Raw genomic sequence first — 17,673 nt, forward strand, 5'->3', positions numbered from 1 at the left:
GCGTGTCCCTCCCAGGCAGCGACTCAGACGAGGCAGGCAAGAGGCTGTCAGGAATTTAATTGTACTTGGCACTCGAAACTGTACAATACATTTACAGAGAACCACACGTCTGTGTCTATGTACACCCTCTTCCCATTTCCAACGTTACTGGCCAAACACGTGACAGGCAATAACCCTTTGCATCCGAGTTACGGCTCCTCAAGCACAGATTTCGGGTAACACTCAAGGACGGGTACGGTGGGATTGCTGTCCTCGCCCCTCCATCACCCGTCGAACGACAGGAAGAACCTGTTGGCTGTGCTCAAAGCTGTCATCGCTTTGTTTCCTACAGCAGCGCAGTTACCAAGCTGGCATCTCTCACACGAATCTTTGGACCGCTAGAACATGGCAGTGTCGCCGTGACAAGTATATACAACCACTATCTCTTCTTTCCTTACACCTCATCAGCTTCAGACGCTTTCTTTTCTCTACCTTTCTACCACATGCAATAAACCCTTGGTTGCCTCCAGTCCTGCCTCCCTGTGGAAGGCGTTTCATTTCCAAAAGGCAATAGGAACAAGAAAAATCTACCTTCACTCCCTGCTATTCCCCTCTAGCTGCTGCTCCTCTTCCCTCCCCAAACCCTTTGCAACGTGCCTAAAACCTTCCTAAACCCCGTTAGCAATGCAGTTCTCTTTCAGTAGTCCGGGGCGCACACAAGCCATTTATGTCGCTCATCGTTAACGGGGTACATTGGGCGTCTCCTCCCAGCCACCGGCTCGTTATGGCTTGCCTGCGCTCCGCAGAACTGTGGAGTGATGTGAGAAACGGTATGTACACGCACACCTCAGAGCAAGGAGGATCAAGTACTTGAAAGGAAATGCCAAGTCTGAGCAACAACAACAACAAAATACAAAAATAAAAAAAAAAAAAGAAAACCAAAAAAACCCCCAAACAAACCTGAAACAAAACAACTAATAAAAAAATTAAATATCTGGCAGGTTACAGGAGTGAAAATGAGGAATGTACAAAGAACACACTAAGATGAAAGATTCCAGTAGGTAAATTGAAAACCTGTTGAACCTGGGGTCTGTTTTTTTGTGGTTTTTTTTCCCCCCTTGTTTAACATGTAAAGTTGCACAGATTATGATAACCATACACTGCAAAACATGCACTGTACAAGACAAGAAGAAAACGTGAATTCAGGTTTCGAGTCCACTCTAAAAGGACCCTTGCAACGTCAATCCAAACCCCCCACAAATGGAGGTGCTGCCAGGCTTGCGGTGATGGCCCAGACTTCCGCTTTAGCTTTAATGTTTTCCCATCTCAAACACTGCACGTGGAAATCTTTCAGAAACCAAAGTTTGCTCTTCAAATCTGCCATGGGCAGTCAAAAGCACGAGGGCCTGCGAATCACTCACAGCATTAAAACCAGGTTCAAAGTGGCCACGTTTGTAAAAACAGACTCCAGTTCAACAGTGTTAACTGTATACCAGTAGCTGCCATTACAACATAAAAAACAACAACAAAAAAGATTCTGTTCAGTAGAGTGAATCCAATCATGCTCACATTACAAGAAAAATGTACACGTTATTTATAAATAAACAGTCTTCCACCAGGATGTTGCTGCGCTCCTCTTTACACTAGCGTTTCTTTCCGCTTGCCACTTAGCTGCTTCTCCCTCGTTTTTCTGTGCCCAGACGGTGTTCTGTGTGTTTTCACGCCCTTGGCTTCCTCCGAGTCCAAGATGGAGCCACACTCGGATGTGCTTTCGTCTAGCTCCATCTCGGTTATGCCAGACATGGCAGACTGCCTCTTCTGGGCTTTGATGTTGGGCGCGGAGGGGTTGTTCTCCTCCGACTCTTCGCTCAGCTCCGGCAGCTCCTTCAGCTCTGCTGCAGCAGCAGTCCGCTGGAAGGGAGCGATGGCGGTTCGGATGCAATTAACCCATTGCTGCTTGTGGAAGACATCGTTGGCCTGCAGCGTGTGGGACTGGCCTGGGGAGGGATCTTGGAAACGAACTCGGAAGATATTTTTAGCTGAAGATAAACATAGGAAAAAGCAGATCAGTTCCTAGCTCAGTATTTAGATTCCATTGCTAGACAAGGGACCTGGACTGCACTGCACTGCTCTGCTTCAGGGAAAGCGTTCAAAATCCTGCACTGCTCTGCTTCAGGGAAAGCGTTCAAAATCCCACCAACCCCCCCTCCAAACCCCACAAACGCGTTGAAATAGATGTTTTCTAATCTGAGCACCAGCTGCAAAGCACCATATATAATTTTATGGCCACCAAATATAAAACTGCAGGGCCCAGCAGTGGCAGTCTACAGGTAAATGCTAACATGTGTCTGCTATCTTAAAGGAACCCCAGCCCATGGGGATCTATGCCCAGGTGTAATCTCTCCTCACCAACAGATTCCTGGGCAGATGAACTGGTTTGGTCCATACCTTTATCGGAATTGCCAAAAGCTCCTCGGAAGGATCCCCCCATTTTCACATCACCATCCTGCAGGTCTTCGAGAAGCAGCTCCTGGACAGGGATCGGCTGCCTGTACACTTGGTAAGCCTGACGCTCATTGCGAGTGACCGGCCGGGTCAAAACCAGGATGTCTTGGAAGAGGAAGACGTAGAGTTTCTGAAAGAGAAAACACATTTGAATACGAGTAAAGCATTGTACTCCGTAGTCAAAGCAGTCACACACCTTCTGGGATTCAAGGTCACGTTATCTGAAGTTTCACCCATGTTTATTTTCTGACAGTTTCCTGTTACAGCAACATAGGGCCCTGGCAGTGGTGGCACAGACCACAGTTCTATCAACAGGTTTATTGTTTTACAAGACCCTTAAAAAAGTGAATTATCATTTACAGATGCCAAGAATAGGATGATTAGAAGCAATATCTTTTCTGACAATACAAAACACTTCATGTGTACGGAAGCGTAATGGCCAAATTAAACAAAAAACCCCCTACCAAGCAAAAAAAAAAAAAAAAAGAAAACAGAAAAAAGATTGGAGGTTTACAACGAGGTTCCTCCTGCAAGCCAGAACAAAAGGCAGCAGAGCCTTGAGTACAGCAGGGTCTTTCAGCACTGCTACAGTGGGAGATAAACTTCTGGCGGTTCATCTCAAAGCCAAACAGGCTTTTGCAGGAACACTTTTGTTTGGAAGAGCTGTGCGCCAGCGCTCATAATGGGGAATGTCAGAGCACCTGAAAGTAAACAGCCGGCAGGAAATCCCTTTTGATGGAGTGCTTGGGCACAGAGCACACTTTCTATGGTAATTTTGTGCTAATTATTTTCCAGCTTCTGAAGGCCAATTGTAAAGCTGTCAGCAGGAAACTTTCCCTTACACCCTGAAATACAGACTGCCATCAGGTGCTTTCTCTTCTGCTCTTTAAATTTAGCTTATTGTCTAAACTACCCCTATGGATGGAAGGGGCTCCTGGTCCTGCTATGACAGACAAAGAGTTTTAACTACCTCTGAGGGAACGTTTTCAAACTTGAGAATTAATTACCATGAACACAAGGGACTTACATGTCCATTTTTATTCTTCAGCTCCCCATGGCACAGTAAAGCTTTGCTGCCTTCAATCCTTGGGTCCTTCTGCTTCTCATCCAGGTACTCCAGCTTGTCAATGTAATACTGGCACTCTGACTCCCCCTTTTTCAGGTTGATGTCAGAGAGGACTCCTTGGATTATAGATATCTATAAACCAAAACATTTACAAATGATTAAATAGTGACCTCTGCTTCTGTATCCTCCCTTTAAGTGCTATTCAAGAACTCCAGATGATGGAATCCATGTGGACAGATCTCTCGTTTGCTTTCATGAGGGGTTACAGTCACAGATTTGTGTCCATGAAGAAAACCACCCCACAAAATCGCTGAGGGTTTAAGAAAGGTTTCTGGACCACCAGAATGACATGCTTATGTCAGAACAATGATCGTGACAGCACTATTACTTACGGCTTCTTCCAGAATCTGGATATCGGGATGGTCTTTGGGAGTGTGTCTCAGGATCTCTTTCAGGAGCAGCGGGTATTTGACCAGCCGACTTCGAGGAATGTCCAAGAAGCTCCAAAGGTCTAGCTTGCGGCTGAAAGGAGACTCAAGGCAGCGCTGAAGGAAGTCCTGCACTCTCCGGTCCTGCTTCTTCTGATCCAGAAGTGCTTTGGCTGCCAGCTGATTGCTACAGTAACCTTTGTAGGCATGGAGTCGTGGTAACTGCAGGAGAACAGAATAATATTCAGGAGTCAAATTACATGTAGGAAAGGCAAATCAAATTAACTTGTCAAAACTCGGGGAGTTCTACTTCCCTTACTGCAATACTCTGCCCAATAAAAAAAAAAAAGCTAACAGACTATCTTGTATATGTAGCTAGTCTTTCGTGAGTAGAACAAGGGCAACCTGCGTGTGATGCCTTTGAAGTTCAGATGTTTGAGATTAACAACGATAACATTATTGAAATCGCCTTAGTGACAAACAGTCCAGAAGATACAGACATTTCAAACATAAATCAGCAAGTAATTGCAGTCACACTAGTGTAAGTCTCCAGGGTGAAATCGTGGCCCATTACGGCTGACAGAGTCCCTTTGTTTTCAATGTAGCCAGGATTTCCGTTTCAATCTTTCGCTCAAGGCCACAAAAGCCCACAGCTTTTCGGCTTCTAGCTTTAAATGTTCTTTAAGCTCACTTTTAGCCTGCTGTCTCCAAGTTATGTACTCACCCACTTCACAAGAATGGGCCCAATCTGCTCCACTGTTCCATCTGGTTTTGTTGCTTCTCCTAAACTTGCCAACAAGTCTGGAATTGAAACACAAAAATAGAAATTGCAACAATGCCTCAGTAAGCTGTTCTAACATGAGAAAGCATAGAGTTTAACTCTTAGTCAGCACATTATGTGAAAATGATCCAGTTGCTCTTACCTTCATGCAAAGGAATATAAGAATCCAAGTCCCCAAATATGTGGGTGAGTTCCTCCTCAGACATGATAGAGAGTTTCAGCATAGGATCATGATAAGCCTGTCAAAGAACATCAGTATTAAAATATATTCAAATCTCCCAAGCCCAAAAGCTGACAATTTAAATATGAGGGGATATATCACGTGCAGGACAGATACAAAGTGAAGCCAACAGGAACATAACATCAACTTTGATCACGAAAAGATTCACCTCTGTATGAAGGTATCAAGACCTTCAAATGAAAAGGTCTTTCCTGTCTGAACTCTTCTCATCTCCCAGATGAGCTCTGTAGCTCAACTCTCCCCCAACTAGCTCTGCAGGACTGCAAAGTGCAATCCTTTTTTGGCTGGGTTTGTTGCAATCAAACCAGTGCTGTAGGACTGCTCACGTCAACTTTCCAGGCCAGTTTTCAAACTGTGGATTCTGGGCCTGATAAAGCCGATATGTAATCTTTGCAGGTGCAAAGAAACTTCATTATTATCTGTAATATGATATCATATGTAATATGATTTCTGACTGCAGAAAAAAAGACACTCACCTTTCTGGCAAGCTTCAGGTCTTCGATTAGGTCCTGCTCTCCCCTAGACATTTCATATATTGCCTGTGAGGAAGGAGATAAAACATCAAGAGTCATTTTTAATCCCAGTCTTCCTCTGAAAGAGCCTTTCAGCTCACATAATGTACACCCTGCCTCTGCAGCTTGAATAGGCGGTTTTGCCATCTGAATCACTGTATGCCACCTGGGCATGACAACCTCAAGTAAATCTGCTAGCTTTCCCAGCTCCGAGAAAGCAACATTACTTACAACTGTGTGAAAGCTCTGACGCTCACGCACAAGCCAAATTAAATATTAGCGCCTTTTAAATCACTGCTTTTACACAGGCAAGTACGAAAAAAACAAAACCCAGAAAACCACAGAGGTCAAATCCCAGGCGTCTTTAGTCAGCTTCTGTGTTGTCACTAGAAGATTTGTCTAAGAACTACAGGAAAAAGGCAAGCCAAGGCCTTGCTATTTGGCTTTCAACCAATTGTCAAGAGCTTTAAGAGAAAGACAGCTGGCTTTACAAGGAACCCGACTTTGGGTCTGCTGCAAAGCAACCAGGGTGGCTGGGTGTTGAATTTCAGAAATGCTGAGCACCCCCACGCAAAGAGCTTGGCATCTCTGATCGCCAAACTGGGGAGATGAACTCCCTAGTCATGAGAGAGAAGCCTACGTTTTCCCATGCCTAATGCAGAAATAAATCTAGTGGTTTAGAAATGAAGGTGCACAGGAAGATAAAGTCACCTACAGATGCTCACTACTCCCTTCCCCGCCAAGGAAACGGCACAAGCCAAGGCCTCGGCTGCCTTTCTCAGTCCTGCTGTTTAACAGAGAGCCTACCTCCTGGCGCTTAATTTCTTTGGTGCTCAAGGACTCTTTCATGTTGACATCTAACATCTCAGACCAAAGTACACTGTTTCTTCTTTTAGGAGGAGTAGGAGCAGCAGATCTGCTACATGACTTCTGGGCACAGCCAGGAGACTTGCTGTCACTGCGAAGGGCAAATGACTATAGGAATTAAAAAAAAAAAAAAGAAAAAAATAAGAAAAAAATTTAAAAAAAAAAGTAGAGCCAACATTTCAGAAGTACAGAAGTATTATAGTATTATCCATACCCCTCCCAATCCTTCATCCTCCTCTGTTGTACAGGGCAGGAAAACACACCCAGACACTTTTCCTCAGAAAAAGGAACACTTTAATCAAGCTGCTGAGAAAGCCCTGAGAGCCCAGCGATTGGCAAGCTTTTCCATGTGCCTCTCCCTGCACTGATCCAGCAGCAGCACTTGGGAGGAGGATGGGAAGGTAAAGCTTGGGTCTATTTCCAAGGTATGAGGAAGTAAATAAACTAGGATCATAATTCTACCTATAATGGGGCTAATCAGGAGCCACTTGAACTTTGCTCTCGTGATTTGCAATGTTCTTAAAACACAGACACAGGAGCGCTCTTATCTGCAAGCGTGGAGTATAGTGCTCCTTAGAAAACACTTCTCTAACATTACTGAAAGGTCACTGAACAGCAGGGTCAGTTCACATTTAAGCACATGCTCCAACACACATATCTCGAGTACTGAACAGTTTATCAACTAATTCTCCCTATCTGAATCAGTTTATTTTTTTTACTGCTTAAACCCTCAATAACCTGGTTATCTAACAAGCTACCTCTGAACTCGTGAACTCTTCTTCATCCCCAAGTCCCAAACAAGCTTTCTGTCCTTGCATAAATCATATAGCAGATTTTCAAGAGATGCCTTGAAATCCCAGTGCCTGTTTTACCCCCATACAGCCAGTACCTTCCCCATATCTCTAGACGTCTAGGACTAGAAGGCTCTGCTATTTACCTGTATTGTCTGCCCAAAGCGCCGAACTGCACCATTTCTTACAGGAGAGATCAAGTTTGCCAGGGATGTGACCCGTGCTAAAGGCCGAACCCGCTTATTGCTTGGCTCCTGTAAATAAAGCAGAGAACAAATTGTACTGGCTGTGACTCCCACTTCATTTCTCAAGCTGCCCAGGCAGGTTTAAAAAGCACGAACCCACTTAAGGAGTGGGAAACACAGCAAAGAGAGTGTTTTGAAGTAGCCATTCATCTTAAAAGGAAAGCAGAGGCTGTAAATATTTGTCTGAACTTTAAGGCTGAAATTAAACTGCAGAGACTTTGCCCAGTGTAAAAGAGGCAAGATAACATACACATCAGTCAGAATTCAAAATAGGGCTCGAACAGGGACCGTTATGGTTTGAACATAAATAGACTGAAGCATTCTCCTCTGCAAGGCAAGCGACTGTCATCTAAAGATGGAGCTGTGATCTGCCTCTCCATTTTATCATGTTTTCCTTTGTAGAAAGAATGTGTTTTTCCATTTTAATTTTATTTTGGAGAGAAAAGCAGCAGTCAGAGCCCAGGACAGCCTCAGCAGCTATTCTAACAAATAGCAAATGACCACATGCTGAACATTCCTGCGAGGGACATGCACACACGAAGTGGATAAAGTTTAAAACCTTCAGTTTACAAAGCTTCCTCCCCCTTCTGCTCCCCCACCCCCACCCCCGCAAGTCATCGTAATTTTTCTTATATGTTGTTTAGATTTGAAAGATAGAGCTTCTGCTTTTCTACACCACTAATCCCTGCTGGGAGCCCAGAGCATTTTCAATTCTGTCCTGACCAAAATGCTGCCAAGAAAGAGGAAACGCCCCATGGAAACCTCCTGCTGCTTAAGCTCAGATGAGTTTTTAAAACCATGCTGGCAACTCTACATATTTTACATCAAAAATACTGTATTGTAAGGACTGTACAGGAAAGGCGTGCACAATGGGATGCCAGGAAGAGATGGACTCGGAGCTTAAGGCTAGGAGAAAGACTAGATGAGATGCCCTGGTGCTCTTAAACATCTGGCAGTTGGTTGGACATGACTCATCATCACAAGGAAGTTTCTTAGCATGAGGTTCAGATGAGTTGATGGAAGCAGTCTCTTTTTTGAGTTCATCTCAGCAGAAATTTTACCAAAGCTTTATTAGACATTTTCAGTTAATTACATTTGACTCCCTCCTTCTACATTTCAAAAGGCTAAAAGGCAAAGACTGAGAAGAGTGCTTAGGACAAGCTCTCTGCCGTCGCTATTTCCAGTCCGAGATTGCAAGATAAGGTGCCCAAATGCTTTGCTTCTGTGTAGCAACAGAAGTGACAAATGCTGAAAACAAAAAAGGGGAATAGGAACACGATGGATTCCAGTCCTGAGACTGAAGAAGCATAAAAGCTACGTACGTAAGATCTGATTTCAGCAACATGACCCAAGGAGTGGCCTGTCTGTCTGCCTACACACAGTGTTAAGCAACAGAGGAGGTTAGCTCACACTGAATTAAGCCTTCAAAGTTGCAGGGGGGAAACATGAAAAGAAACAATTTATGAGCAATGCAGAACAGAAATACCTCTTGGCACAGCACAAAGCCTGTTCAAAGCTATGCTTGAAATGTTTTGGGTAATCTCAAAACTATGAGGGTACTATAGAAATGAAGAAAAGCTGTAAAAGAGTGTCCTCAGCCCCAGGACCCCAACCCTCAGCTGGGTTTAGGTACAGCACTGGGAACACTGCAGTCGCTTCTCTCCTTTGCCAACCATGAGCCACTGGCACTCAAGACAGAGTCTGTCAGGAGAAGGATTATGCAGAAGGCTAGAAAGTTAGGCTGGGCTCAAAGGAAGACGAGGGAACTTTAATTATTCACATTTCTGAGTGGAGGAAAAGGATAGGTAATTTACTTCTAGAAAACCATGTATCAGTGTACTAAAATAAAGGGACACAAGCCAAGAGAAGCTTAAGAAACTGCAAGAATGTAAGCAAAAAATATACAGACATAAGCTACACAGCTCTGTCAAGGCCATTGATATAAATAGCATGGAAAAGAAAAACATTGACACTGAAAATTAATAGCAAGAAACCTCAGTACTTTAGGATGCTTGTATGGTCTTTTGCAGCTTGCTGTTAAAAGGGTCAGCTCTGCAGCCTTTCCAGATAGGAGATACAATGACACACTATCTGTGCTGAGGGACATGTGTGAATGCCTTCCCAGCACATCTGTGCTAGGCTGAAGCGACACATGCATATGCACAAGGTCTGGCATTCCTGCCTCTCCGTTTGGGACAGGCGGTACAAAGGGGATCCCTGGGATTATAAATCGCCACTTTTCTCAACAGCCCATACATACTGAGACATGCAAAGGCAGGCTTGAAGTGAAAAGCACCACTCTCTTGAACAAGAGGGAGCACGGCTCTCGAGGAGCCCTCTTCTGCTCTGAGGAGGGAGGGATTTCACACAGATCGGCATGACCAGAGCGCTTTCTGTACATGCGATGTGCTCCCCTGGGGTGTTTGGCCAACAGAAAAACTTCTGTACGCTATAAATTCAGCTTAGCAAAAGGCCATTTCCTCTCTCTTAAAGAGAAACAAATTCCACTTTCTGTCCTGTGAGCGCTCTCAGACATGAATGGCTTGACTGCCAAAAAAAAGCATCTGTTTCTTCTTCTTCTCCTTCCAGCGATATTGTTTGATCCAAGGAGGGGGGGGAATATCCCTCTCCTTAGAAACCTCACCTTCTCCGAGATCTGTGTTTCAGCTTGGGGTCATGTACTCCACTTACAGTCAAACTCAGTTGTGGTGTAAGCCGAGACTCAGCACAGTTCATACTATGGATAACTTTGGCTCAGTATTTTTTTTTTTTGTTCTGTACTTGCAAACAATGATTAGCCTGTCTCCACACTGTATGACTTACAGAAGCCCAGATTAGAATGAAGTCTGCAAAGCTTCTGTAACAAGCTAGCCGTGTTAAACACTACAACACCGACAGATAATTAAAACCCCAGCAACTTCAACAGCACTTCTGCTTCCATTCATAATTTTTTTTTCCAGGGGACTCTTTATTAAAAGTGAATATAAATATATCAGACATACACAAAAGCTAAATTTGTGCCTTAGTGCCTCAGCTGGCAGGCAAGACTTCACACTAGTGGAATTTCTTCAAGTGCTTCTAAGTGCTGGTTAACTCTTCGCATTGCGAAAAGATTGCACCTTGCTGCTCAAAAGAAAACCAGGCTCTACTTTTGAGCAACAAACATTTTCCTCTAGCAGCACGCTAGTCCCTACCTGGCTACAACCTTTCCCCCTGTGCTAGGTAATAATTAGTGGTTTTTACAAGGATCACTTACTAGAGAGCAATGTCCTACGTGCCAGTTCCATACCAATGCATACAAACATGGTGACAAATCTAAAAACCACGCACAGCAAAACTTTTCCTATTAAGCCAAATAAGCAGAAAGGGATTTTAGTCACCAGCTCAAATAATTCCTGCCAGAAATCGCCACCTGACTATCTTAAGATTCACATGCAAGGAGCTTGCTGAATCTCAAGCTCTGTTCCGAAAACAGCTGTCTGCACTCAAACTGAACCACCAGGCTCTGGCTTGACACATCGGTACAGAGATTACAGCCCTCGCCTTTCTCAAATTTAACAGGCTGTTCGCGACCAAGGGGGAAATCTAGCCTGGCACTCCGCTTATAACTTCAGTGGCTCTTGATAGCAACTCAGCACCTAGCACCGATAGGAGTGTTGGCTTAGGAGTCATTACTCAAGCCCAGACCCAAAGCTTAACTTCAGATACCCAGCATGCTGGTTATACCCTACAGAAAATACACGTTTTAAGAATTAGAGGTGATTTACTCCCCCTTAAGAGATCTGGTTTATGTTATTTCTCTCCCAACATGTGGTTTCCCTTTTGCACAATGAGATTGCCCAAGTTTGGCTGTTTTAAAGCCAGGATTTCAAGAGGCTGGCGACTCAGACTGGAGCCCTCAAGCCCCAGAGCTGTCGGGAGTTTTTTTTTTTTTCCCACCTCGTCTCGCCGCTAATCTCGGCAATAAAACCCTGCCCAGTGCAACCGGTCCCTACCTGGCTCCTGAACTTTTGCCTTCTGTCGCAGCAGGAGGCATGCGAGCATCTACCAGCAATGCAATTATTCTCATCTACATAACAACAGATAATAAAAATAACAATGCTCCAAAAAAACCCCAACCTCAAAACCCCAACCAACACCCATGGTTTGTTTGTTTTTTTTTTTTTTTTTTTTTGGTTTATGCAGCAAACGAACGCCCTAATTGGGAAAAATCTCGTCAGTGGAAAGAGCGCACAGAGCAACAGGCGTTTTTTTAATGAACCCCCCGCTGGGAGGAGCGGGCTCAGGTGAGGCGCCGAGCTCGGTTTCGGCTCCCTGCTCCCACTCCTCCAGGACAAACCCCCTCCAGGGGCTAGGAAGTTGTTGGTTCTTTTTAAAGACCTTTTTTTTTTTTTTTTTTTTCCCAAAATCGCTACCTGCACCTCACTCCGCGACCGGTTCTCCGCGGGCAGCGCACCCGGCTCGTCGCCTCCCCTCAGGCGCGGAGAGCGGGAAGGTGCGTGTGTGAGGGAGGCGTCTCCCAAACCCACCACGTTCCCCTCAAAAAAAAAACCCCAAAAACCTAAACCCACAAGCAACCCCTTCCTCCCCGCTCCTCCTCACCTCCTGCTCCCTGAAGGACTGGTTCTGCGCGTCGATCACCCGGATAGTCCTTTTGATGGGCAGCAGCCCCCCGAGCTCGTCGTGAGCCACCATGGCCGCCGTCCGCGGCGCCGCTCCCCCTCCCTCCCTCCCTCGGCGGCCGCCGCCTCAGCCCGCGCTCATCCCCGCTCTGCGCCCGCCGCCGCGCCGCGCCCCGACCTCACCGCCGGGGGCGGGGCTGCCGCCGTGGCCACGCCCCTCCCGCGCCCAAAGCCACGCCCATTGGCCGCTTGCGCCTCGCCGTAGCCCAGAGGCAAGAGCGCCCGGGGGGCGGGGCTGCCGACGTGGCCACGCCCCCCCCCAGCCACGCCCATTGGCTGCTAGCCCCTCGCCCTGTCCCGGGGGCAGGCTGCCCGGGGAGGGAGAGGAGCCTCTGGGCTTCTTTCCCGATCGTTATTTCCTCCTAAATTCCCCAAAAATGGGACCTCCGAGAGGCTCCCCTTCGAGGCAGGGCAACGGGGACACCCACTGAGGGTCGAGAGGACTGTTCCACCGCACCCCACAATGGAAAGCGGTTTGAAAAGTGCGGGGCTTTCACTATTTGCCCTGAAAAGAGACAAAGCCAAACGCATGTTTTGGGTTTTATTTCCCTTTTCTCTTTTTCTTTACTGGCACTTGCAGCACTGGGGCCCACCGCTGCCTACGGCCGTCTCGCAAGTGTGGCGGTGGGACGTGCTCCTCCTGATGGCGGCTCTCCTTGCTGCCGCTGGAGCATAAATCGTTTGCCACTGCAAGTCGTTTTTTTTACCAGCCTCAGCCCTCCTTGCTCAAAAAAAAAAAGAATTCTTGTCTAGACCTGTGCTTTTAAGTCTGCTCTCAGCTTTAAAGGTTGTGCTGGCACAGCTCTGTTAGCCAGGGGCTGGGCTGAGCCTCTCCCCCTCTTCTAACAGGGGAGCCTGTCCCAGCAGGCCTGGCTGTAGATGCAAAGAGTTTGTATTTTTTGTTTGTTTGTTCAAGTCATATTATTCCTGGCACCGCTACAAATCTCCAAAATAAAAGGTCTCTTGTGCTGGTAAAAAGAAACTGAGTTAATTTGGCAATAGGAGGGCAGCTGCGTTGCTGCCTACCTGCGCTAACCAACCTCCTTCTCGGAGGAAAAAAATTTGGGATGGCTGGGAGTACTGCAGGGTGCCCACCGAGCTGGTCCCCGGCTCCCATGTGGCCGCTGCGGGACTGGCAGAGGGTTTGCAACAGTAATGGACAAGAGGAAAGTCCTGCTGTCCCCTCCCCTGGCTTTTATTTTTTTTAGCTTTGTTTGCTTCTCTCCCATGGGGAGCTGCTCTCAGCAAATCTGCGCCTGTTTAACCTCTGCGTTGCGAGATCAGGACATTTAGGTTCGTCCACCACAGGATTCTCAGAAACTCAGGATACAGTGAGTTTCTGTACCCTTGTTGAAAGGACAGACTGTGACTCTTTCAGATATGGGTAATCCTTTTTGGGATTAGTGAAGTCAACCACTTTTAAGACAACAAAAGACCAAAGGGATGATGCCTCTGGGGAGGAGCAGGCAAACCCACCACAGAGTCTGAGCATTTTTTGGGGGAGTATCAAACATGCCCATTTATTTCTCCTACAATCGAAGATCAAAAATTTGTTAAACTTGGTCTAAATATTCAGGAACGGTTCTTGACCCTGACAGCGCATCTCTTTTCAGTGAGATGTAGACAGGCTGTGCAGAGTCAACTAAAAATAGGGGATGAACAACCAGGACCCGAGAGGGAAGGTGTGAAACAGAGTCGTGCACACAAAGGTGGCACTTAAACGCTTCTTGTTAGGACCAGAACGTGATGTCCTGCGTCCTGAAGCACTTCATGCCATATGAAGTGTTTTCTGTGACGTAAGTGTTAAATAGTCCTTCTCCTTCCCGAGCCCTTGGGGAAGGGACCTGCTGCTGTGCACCTGATTCACCGACGGGAGATCCCTGACTTTCTTCGTGACACCTTGTGAGGCTAACTAATTCATGGTGACGCAAGCCCCAGCTGATGCAGCCTGCTGATGTCATGTTGTGGACATGTAAAGCTCTGGCCTGATGCAACAGGGCTCCCCGTCTGCCTCCTGGCATGGCACGTGCAAAGGGTTACGTGCCCTGGACACCTGCCCATTGTTCAAAGCAAGGCGTGGGTAAGGCCTTATAGCAACAAAAGAACCTAAGACAAGCAGTTCCCAGCTGCCCCTGTAGCAGATGGGATGATTTCTGTATGCCCTCTGTATCTGTACAGATCATCAAACGCCATTTCCAGGCAAAATCCACCCTGAGCGGTGGAGACACACACTGTGCAATGGGTACTCGCTGGCCAACATGCAACGCAGGGAAGGCAATAAATCTGGAGAAGCCTGAAGGCAGCAAGGGTAGAAGGTGATCTTGCACAGGTAAAGTAATCATTGCCCATGCCCATGGCATCCCGTCTACAACAACATAATCAGCACGGCCCTAGAGCGTCTCAGAGTGCGCCGCAATACCTGCACGTTACTTACCTGCCTCTGCTCTACTTACGACACAGGGGAGAGGCAGGGTGACTATGACCTTTAAGTTAGTAAAGTTCATTGTAGTGTGAATGCCACTCCAGTGGGCAAACCATCCTGAACAAAGCTGTGGTACTTGGGAACCCTCTGACGAAAGCCAAAACAAATGGAAAAAGAAAGGAGATTGTTCCTTGTGCAGCAGAAGCAACGAAGCTGGACTTAAGGGTTTTTACCCTATACACCCTGCACCATAATCCCATCTTCCCTCTAACTCAGGACGTATTTTTCTACCCAACACCATCTCCCTGTCTTCCCAGCGCCCCCTTACCCCTCTGCGCTGGCCCCGACCTCCTTAGTGCCTTCCCCTGCCCCTCCAGCCCACTGGGCAGGGATCAGCCCATGCTGGGGCAGCTCCGAAGCCACGAGAACGCAGCCCAGCCGGTCGCTGCACTGAGCAATGGATAACAGACCAGTTCTTCCTGCTTTCCTGCTAGTGGGTATTAATAGCATTCCTCCCCTGTACTCAAATGGGGATTTTCACTTCTAGGAGCAAAATACCTTGGTGACTCCTATCCTACTATCAAATTAGGGAGCTGGGAAGAGTTCAAGTGACAAGAGGAGTCACTCAGCCCTCATTGTTTTACTCTTATTTTTAGCTTGGGTTTTCATTTCCACGGAGAAGGGGGGACTGCTGTTACACAGAGCTGTTTGCCTGAAGTCCTGGGCGGCCTCATACCTGCGACATTCTTTGCTCCTGCAAGTTATTCTGGGTAGGGCTGCTACTAAATAAAAATGCTCTCCGGGGTATTGACATGCCATTTTGTTATTTCAGCCCCAAAGCATGATCAAATAAATTTTAGATTAACAAATGATGAATTCCTAAGAAAACATGCATCCAAATTCCAGTGTGCAATTCCAGACTGATGTAAGTTTTCATAGTTAAAAATACTCAGTTGTTTAAGCGACACATGGCATCTGGCTAGTGCCAGGGGTTGCCAAGCGTGGCATGCAGGAATGCTCCCCCAACAGCTGAATATGTCCTCCAGCACCTGTGTCCAGGGTGGTCAGCACTCACAACCTGATCCTGTCTCTTCTCTTGGCAGTATTCAAGCAAATCATGTGCAAGAACAGCAGGCAGATACAGTTAATACAAAACCCTAGCAGGCCTGGATTGTGATTTTCAGCCTACCATCAGTGGAAGAGAGTCATTACAGCACCCTCAATATCCTTATAGTTCAGGTCTGGCCAAGTTACACAGCCCAGGACACTTCAAGGTTACTTTGTTTTATACCTAACCCTGCACGAAGGATGTTTGCTGCTGCTGACAAAACCAATGACAAAAGATCTCAGTTCTACCACTGGCTGAAGAGGAGAAGACTTGAGCTGGTGCATTAACAGAGCCCGGAGGCAGGGGGGTATTCCTCAGTGGGCAGTTTTCCCAGTTTTCACAGTTCCTGGATGCCTCTAATGTGCTTGACATCTGGATTCAATTTCTTCAAAGAAAGAACCTGCGACATTTTAATCCCTTTGGCGGCTTGAAGTCTCGGGGAAAATGAAAGCATCCATTACATTCATAGCATATTCATTTTCATTGTTGTGCATGTACATTTTGAAATCCTATTTACTAGGAACTGAAATCCACCTAAAAACTCACTTTACAGCTATTCTTAATGTGGTATATATAGTGTAACATGCAGAACACTCGAGGACTGGAATAAATAAGATCTCCACAGGCAATCATCTTCTCCCATACATGTTCATGCACCCAGGGCAGTCAGACCCCCTCTGCCGTACACAAAGTTGTTTACTGTCCATGAGCTGTGTTTAACATTCCACTCCCAGATATTTATATTCAGAGCCAAATTCAGAGCAGTATTCTGGAAAATGAGCAAAAGTAGGCTATGACCCATCAAGAGACTATTGGGTCATCTGAAAAGTTTATGAGCCGGTCTGGAATCCAGCATTTATTTTGGATGGTGGGAGGTCACTATAATTAGCTGCCATTCAACTCCATTATACAGTTACAAATACAAAAAAACCCCCAAACCCAGCCCACAGTACTGAGGCACTTTTACTGAAATACAACCTATGACACTCTGTAGACCTCTGTAGAAAACGAGTTACGTCAACTATCTCTGAAGTGAACATTTGTGCGCTCAGGCCAGAAAAGCAATTTCCATCTTATGAATATGAATGCAACACCAGAAAACATGAACTGTTGAATTTTGTGATATTATTAAACTAACATCTACCCTAACAACAGAGAAATGGAGCAAGAAGCTACAGTTGACTTCAGCTCACAACCTGCTCACGTGCCAAATGTTGTTTTTCAGAGTTGCCTGGTGTAGTCAATGCCAGAGATGTTCGTTTTGATCAAAGTCTATTTGCAAATAATTTGTAACTTATGCATGGGCACGTTCTTGCATGAATCAGGCACGCCAATAAAATTCCCATAAAAGTCCTCTAGAGCGGTTGTATCTTTGGGAGGGGGAAGGGAGGAGGAAAGGAAGGTTTTTGTTGTTTCTTTAAAGCTTGTGGGTATATATTCTAAAGGAAGGAGTTACCACTGCAGTTTCTTGCATTATTTAGTGATGGTCTTTAGGCTGTGTTATCCCTGCCTGAAGCCAAGCTGCTTGTGGCGACTCTGACCATGGAAAGACACTCACTGATGGTTTCAAATGATCTGGACCAGCAAGAATGCAGACACAGGGATTCTTTCCCCCCCCTCCCTCTTTTTTTCCAAGTAATTTTTAATATAAAAAAAAAATTCAGTGTTTATCTGCTTTCCCTGGAGAGTTTGTCGCTGTCAGCTTTATTGTCGCAGTTTCTCTCTGCTGCCAACACTAGTACAACTCTAGGGCTTGTTTGGGCTGAACTCCTGTCCAGACTGAGTAATATTCTCAGAATTGGTCCCCAAAAGGTGAGTAAGGCATCAAGAAGGACACAGCATGGTAGTTCATAAAAAGGGTCCTCACTAAGACTTCACTTCCTCTCTGAAGTCCCTCTTCCCTAAACCCTTACAAGGACATCCCATAATGAACAGAAAACACCATCCAGACGAGACGTGATTCTTACACATTACTCAGCCTGGCTTCATTTTGCCTCTGGTAAAATACACCATCACATCCGTCTGTTCCCTGTCATATACTGAGAT

The 17,673-nt window shown here is 46.1% G+C and overlaps 1 protein-coding gene across 1 annotated transcript; it reads right to left on the reverse strand.

Annotated features, from left to right (window-relative positions):
* Positions 1 to 46: 46 nt before the first annotated feature.
* On the reverse strand, positions 47 to 12,178 carry NET1 (neuroepithelial cell transforming 1). The gene is made up of 10 exons (XM_075024586.1): positions 12,018 to 12,178; positions 7,317 to 7,424; positions 6,320 to 6,487; positions 5,477 to 5,539; positions 4,902 to 4,998; positions 4,703 to 4,779; positions 3,943 to 4,200; positions 3,512 to 3,682; positions 2,428 to 2,614; positions 47 to 2,018 (listed from the first exon to the last, which is right to left on the reverse strand). Exons 1-10 carry the CDS (start codon positions 12,108 to 12,110, stop codon positions 1,618 to 1,620), a joined length of 1,623 nt encoding a protein of 540 aa, XP_074880687.1. The 5' UTR covers positions 12,111 to 12,178; the 3' UTR covers positions 47 to 1,617.
* Between the last annotated feature and the right edge of the window lie 5,495 nt (positions 12,179 to 17,673).

The sequence above is a fragment of the Buteo buteo genome, chromosome 4 (assembly GCF_964188355.1).
Source record: "Buteo buteo chromosome 4, bButBut1.hap1.1, whole genome shotgun sequence".
Classification (NCBI taxonomy): domain Eukaryota; kingdom Metazoa; phylum Chordata; class Aves; order Accipitriformes; family Accipitridae; genus Buteo; species Buteo buteo.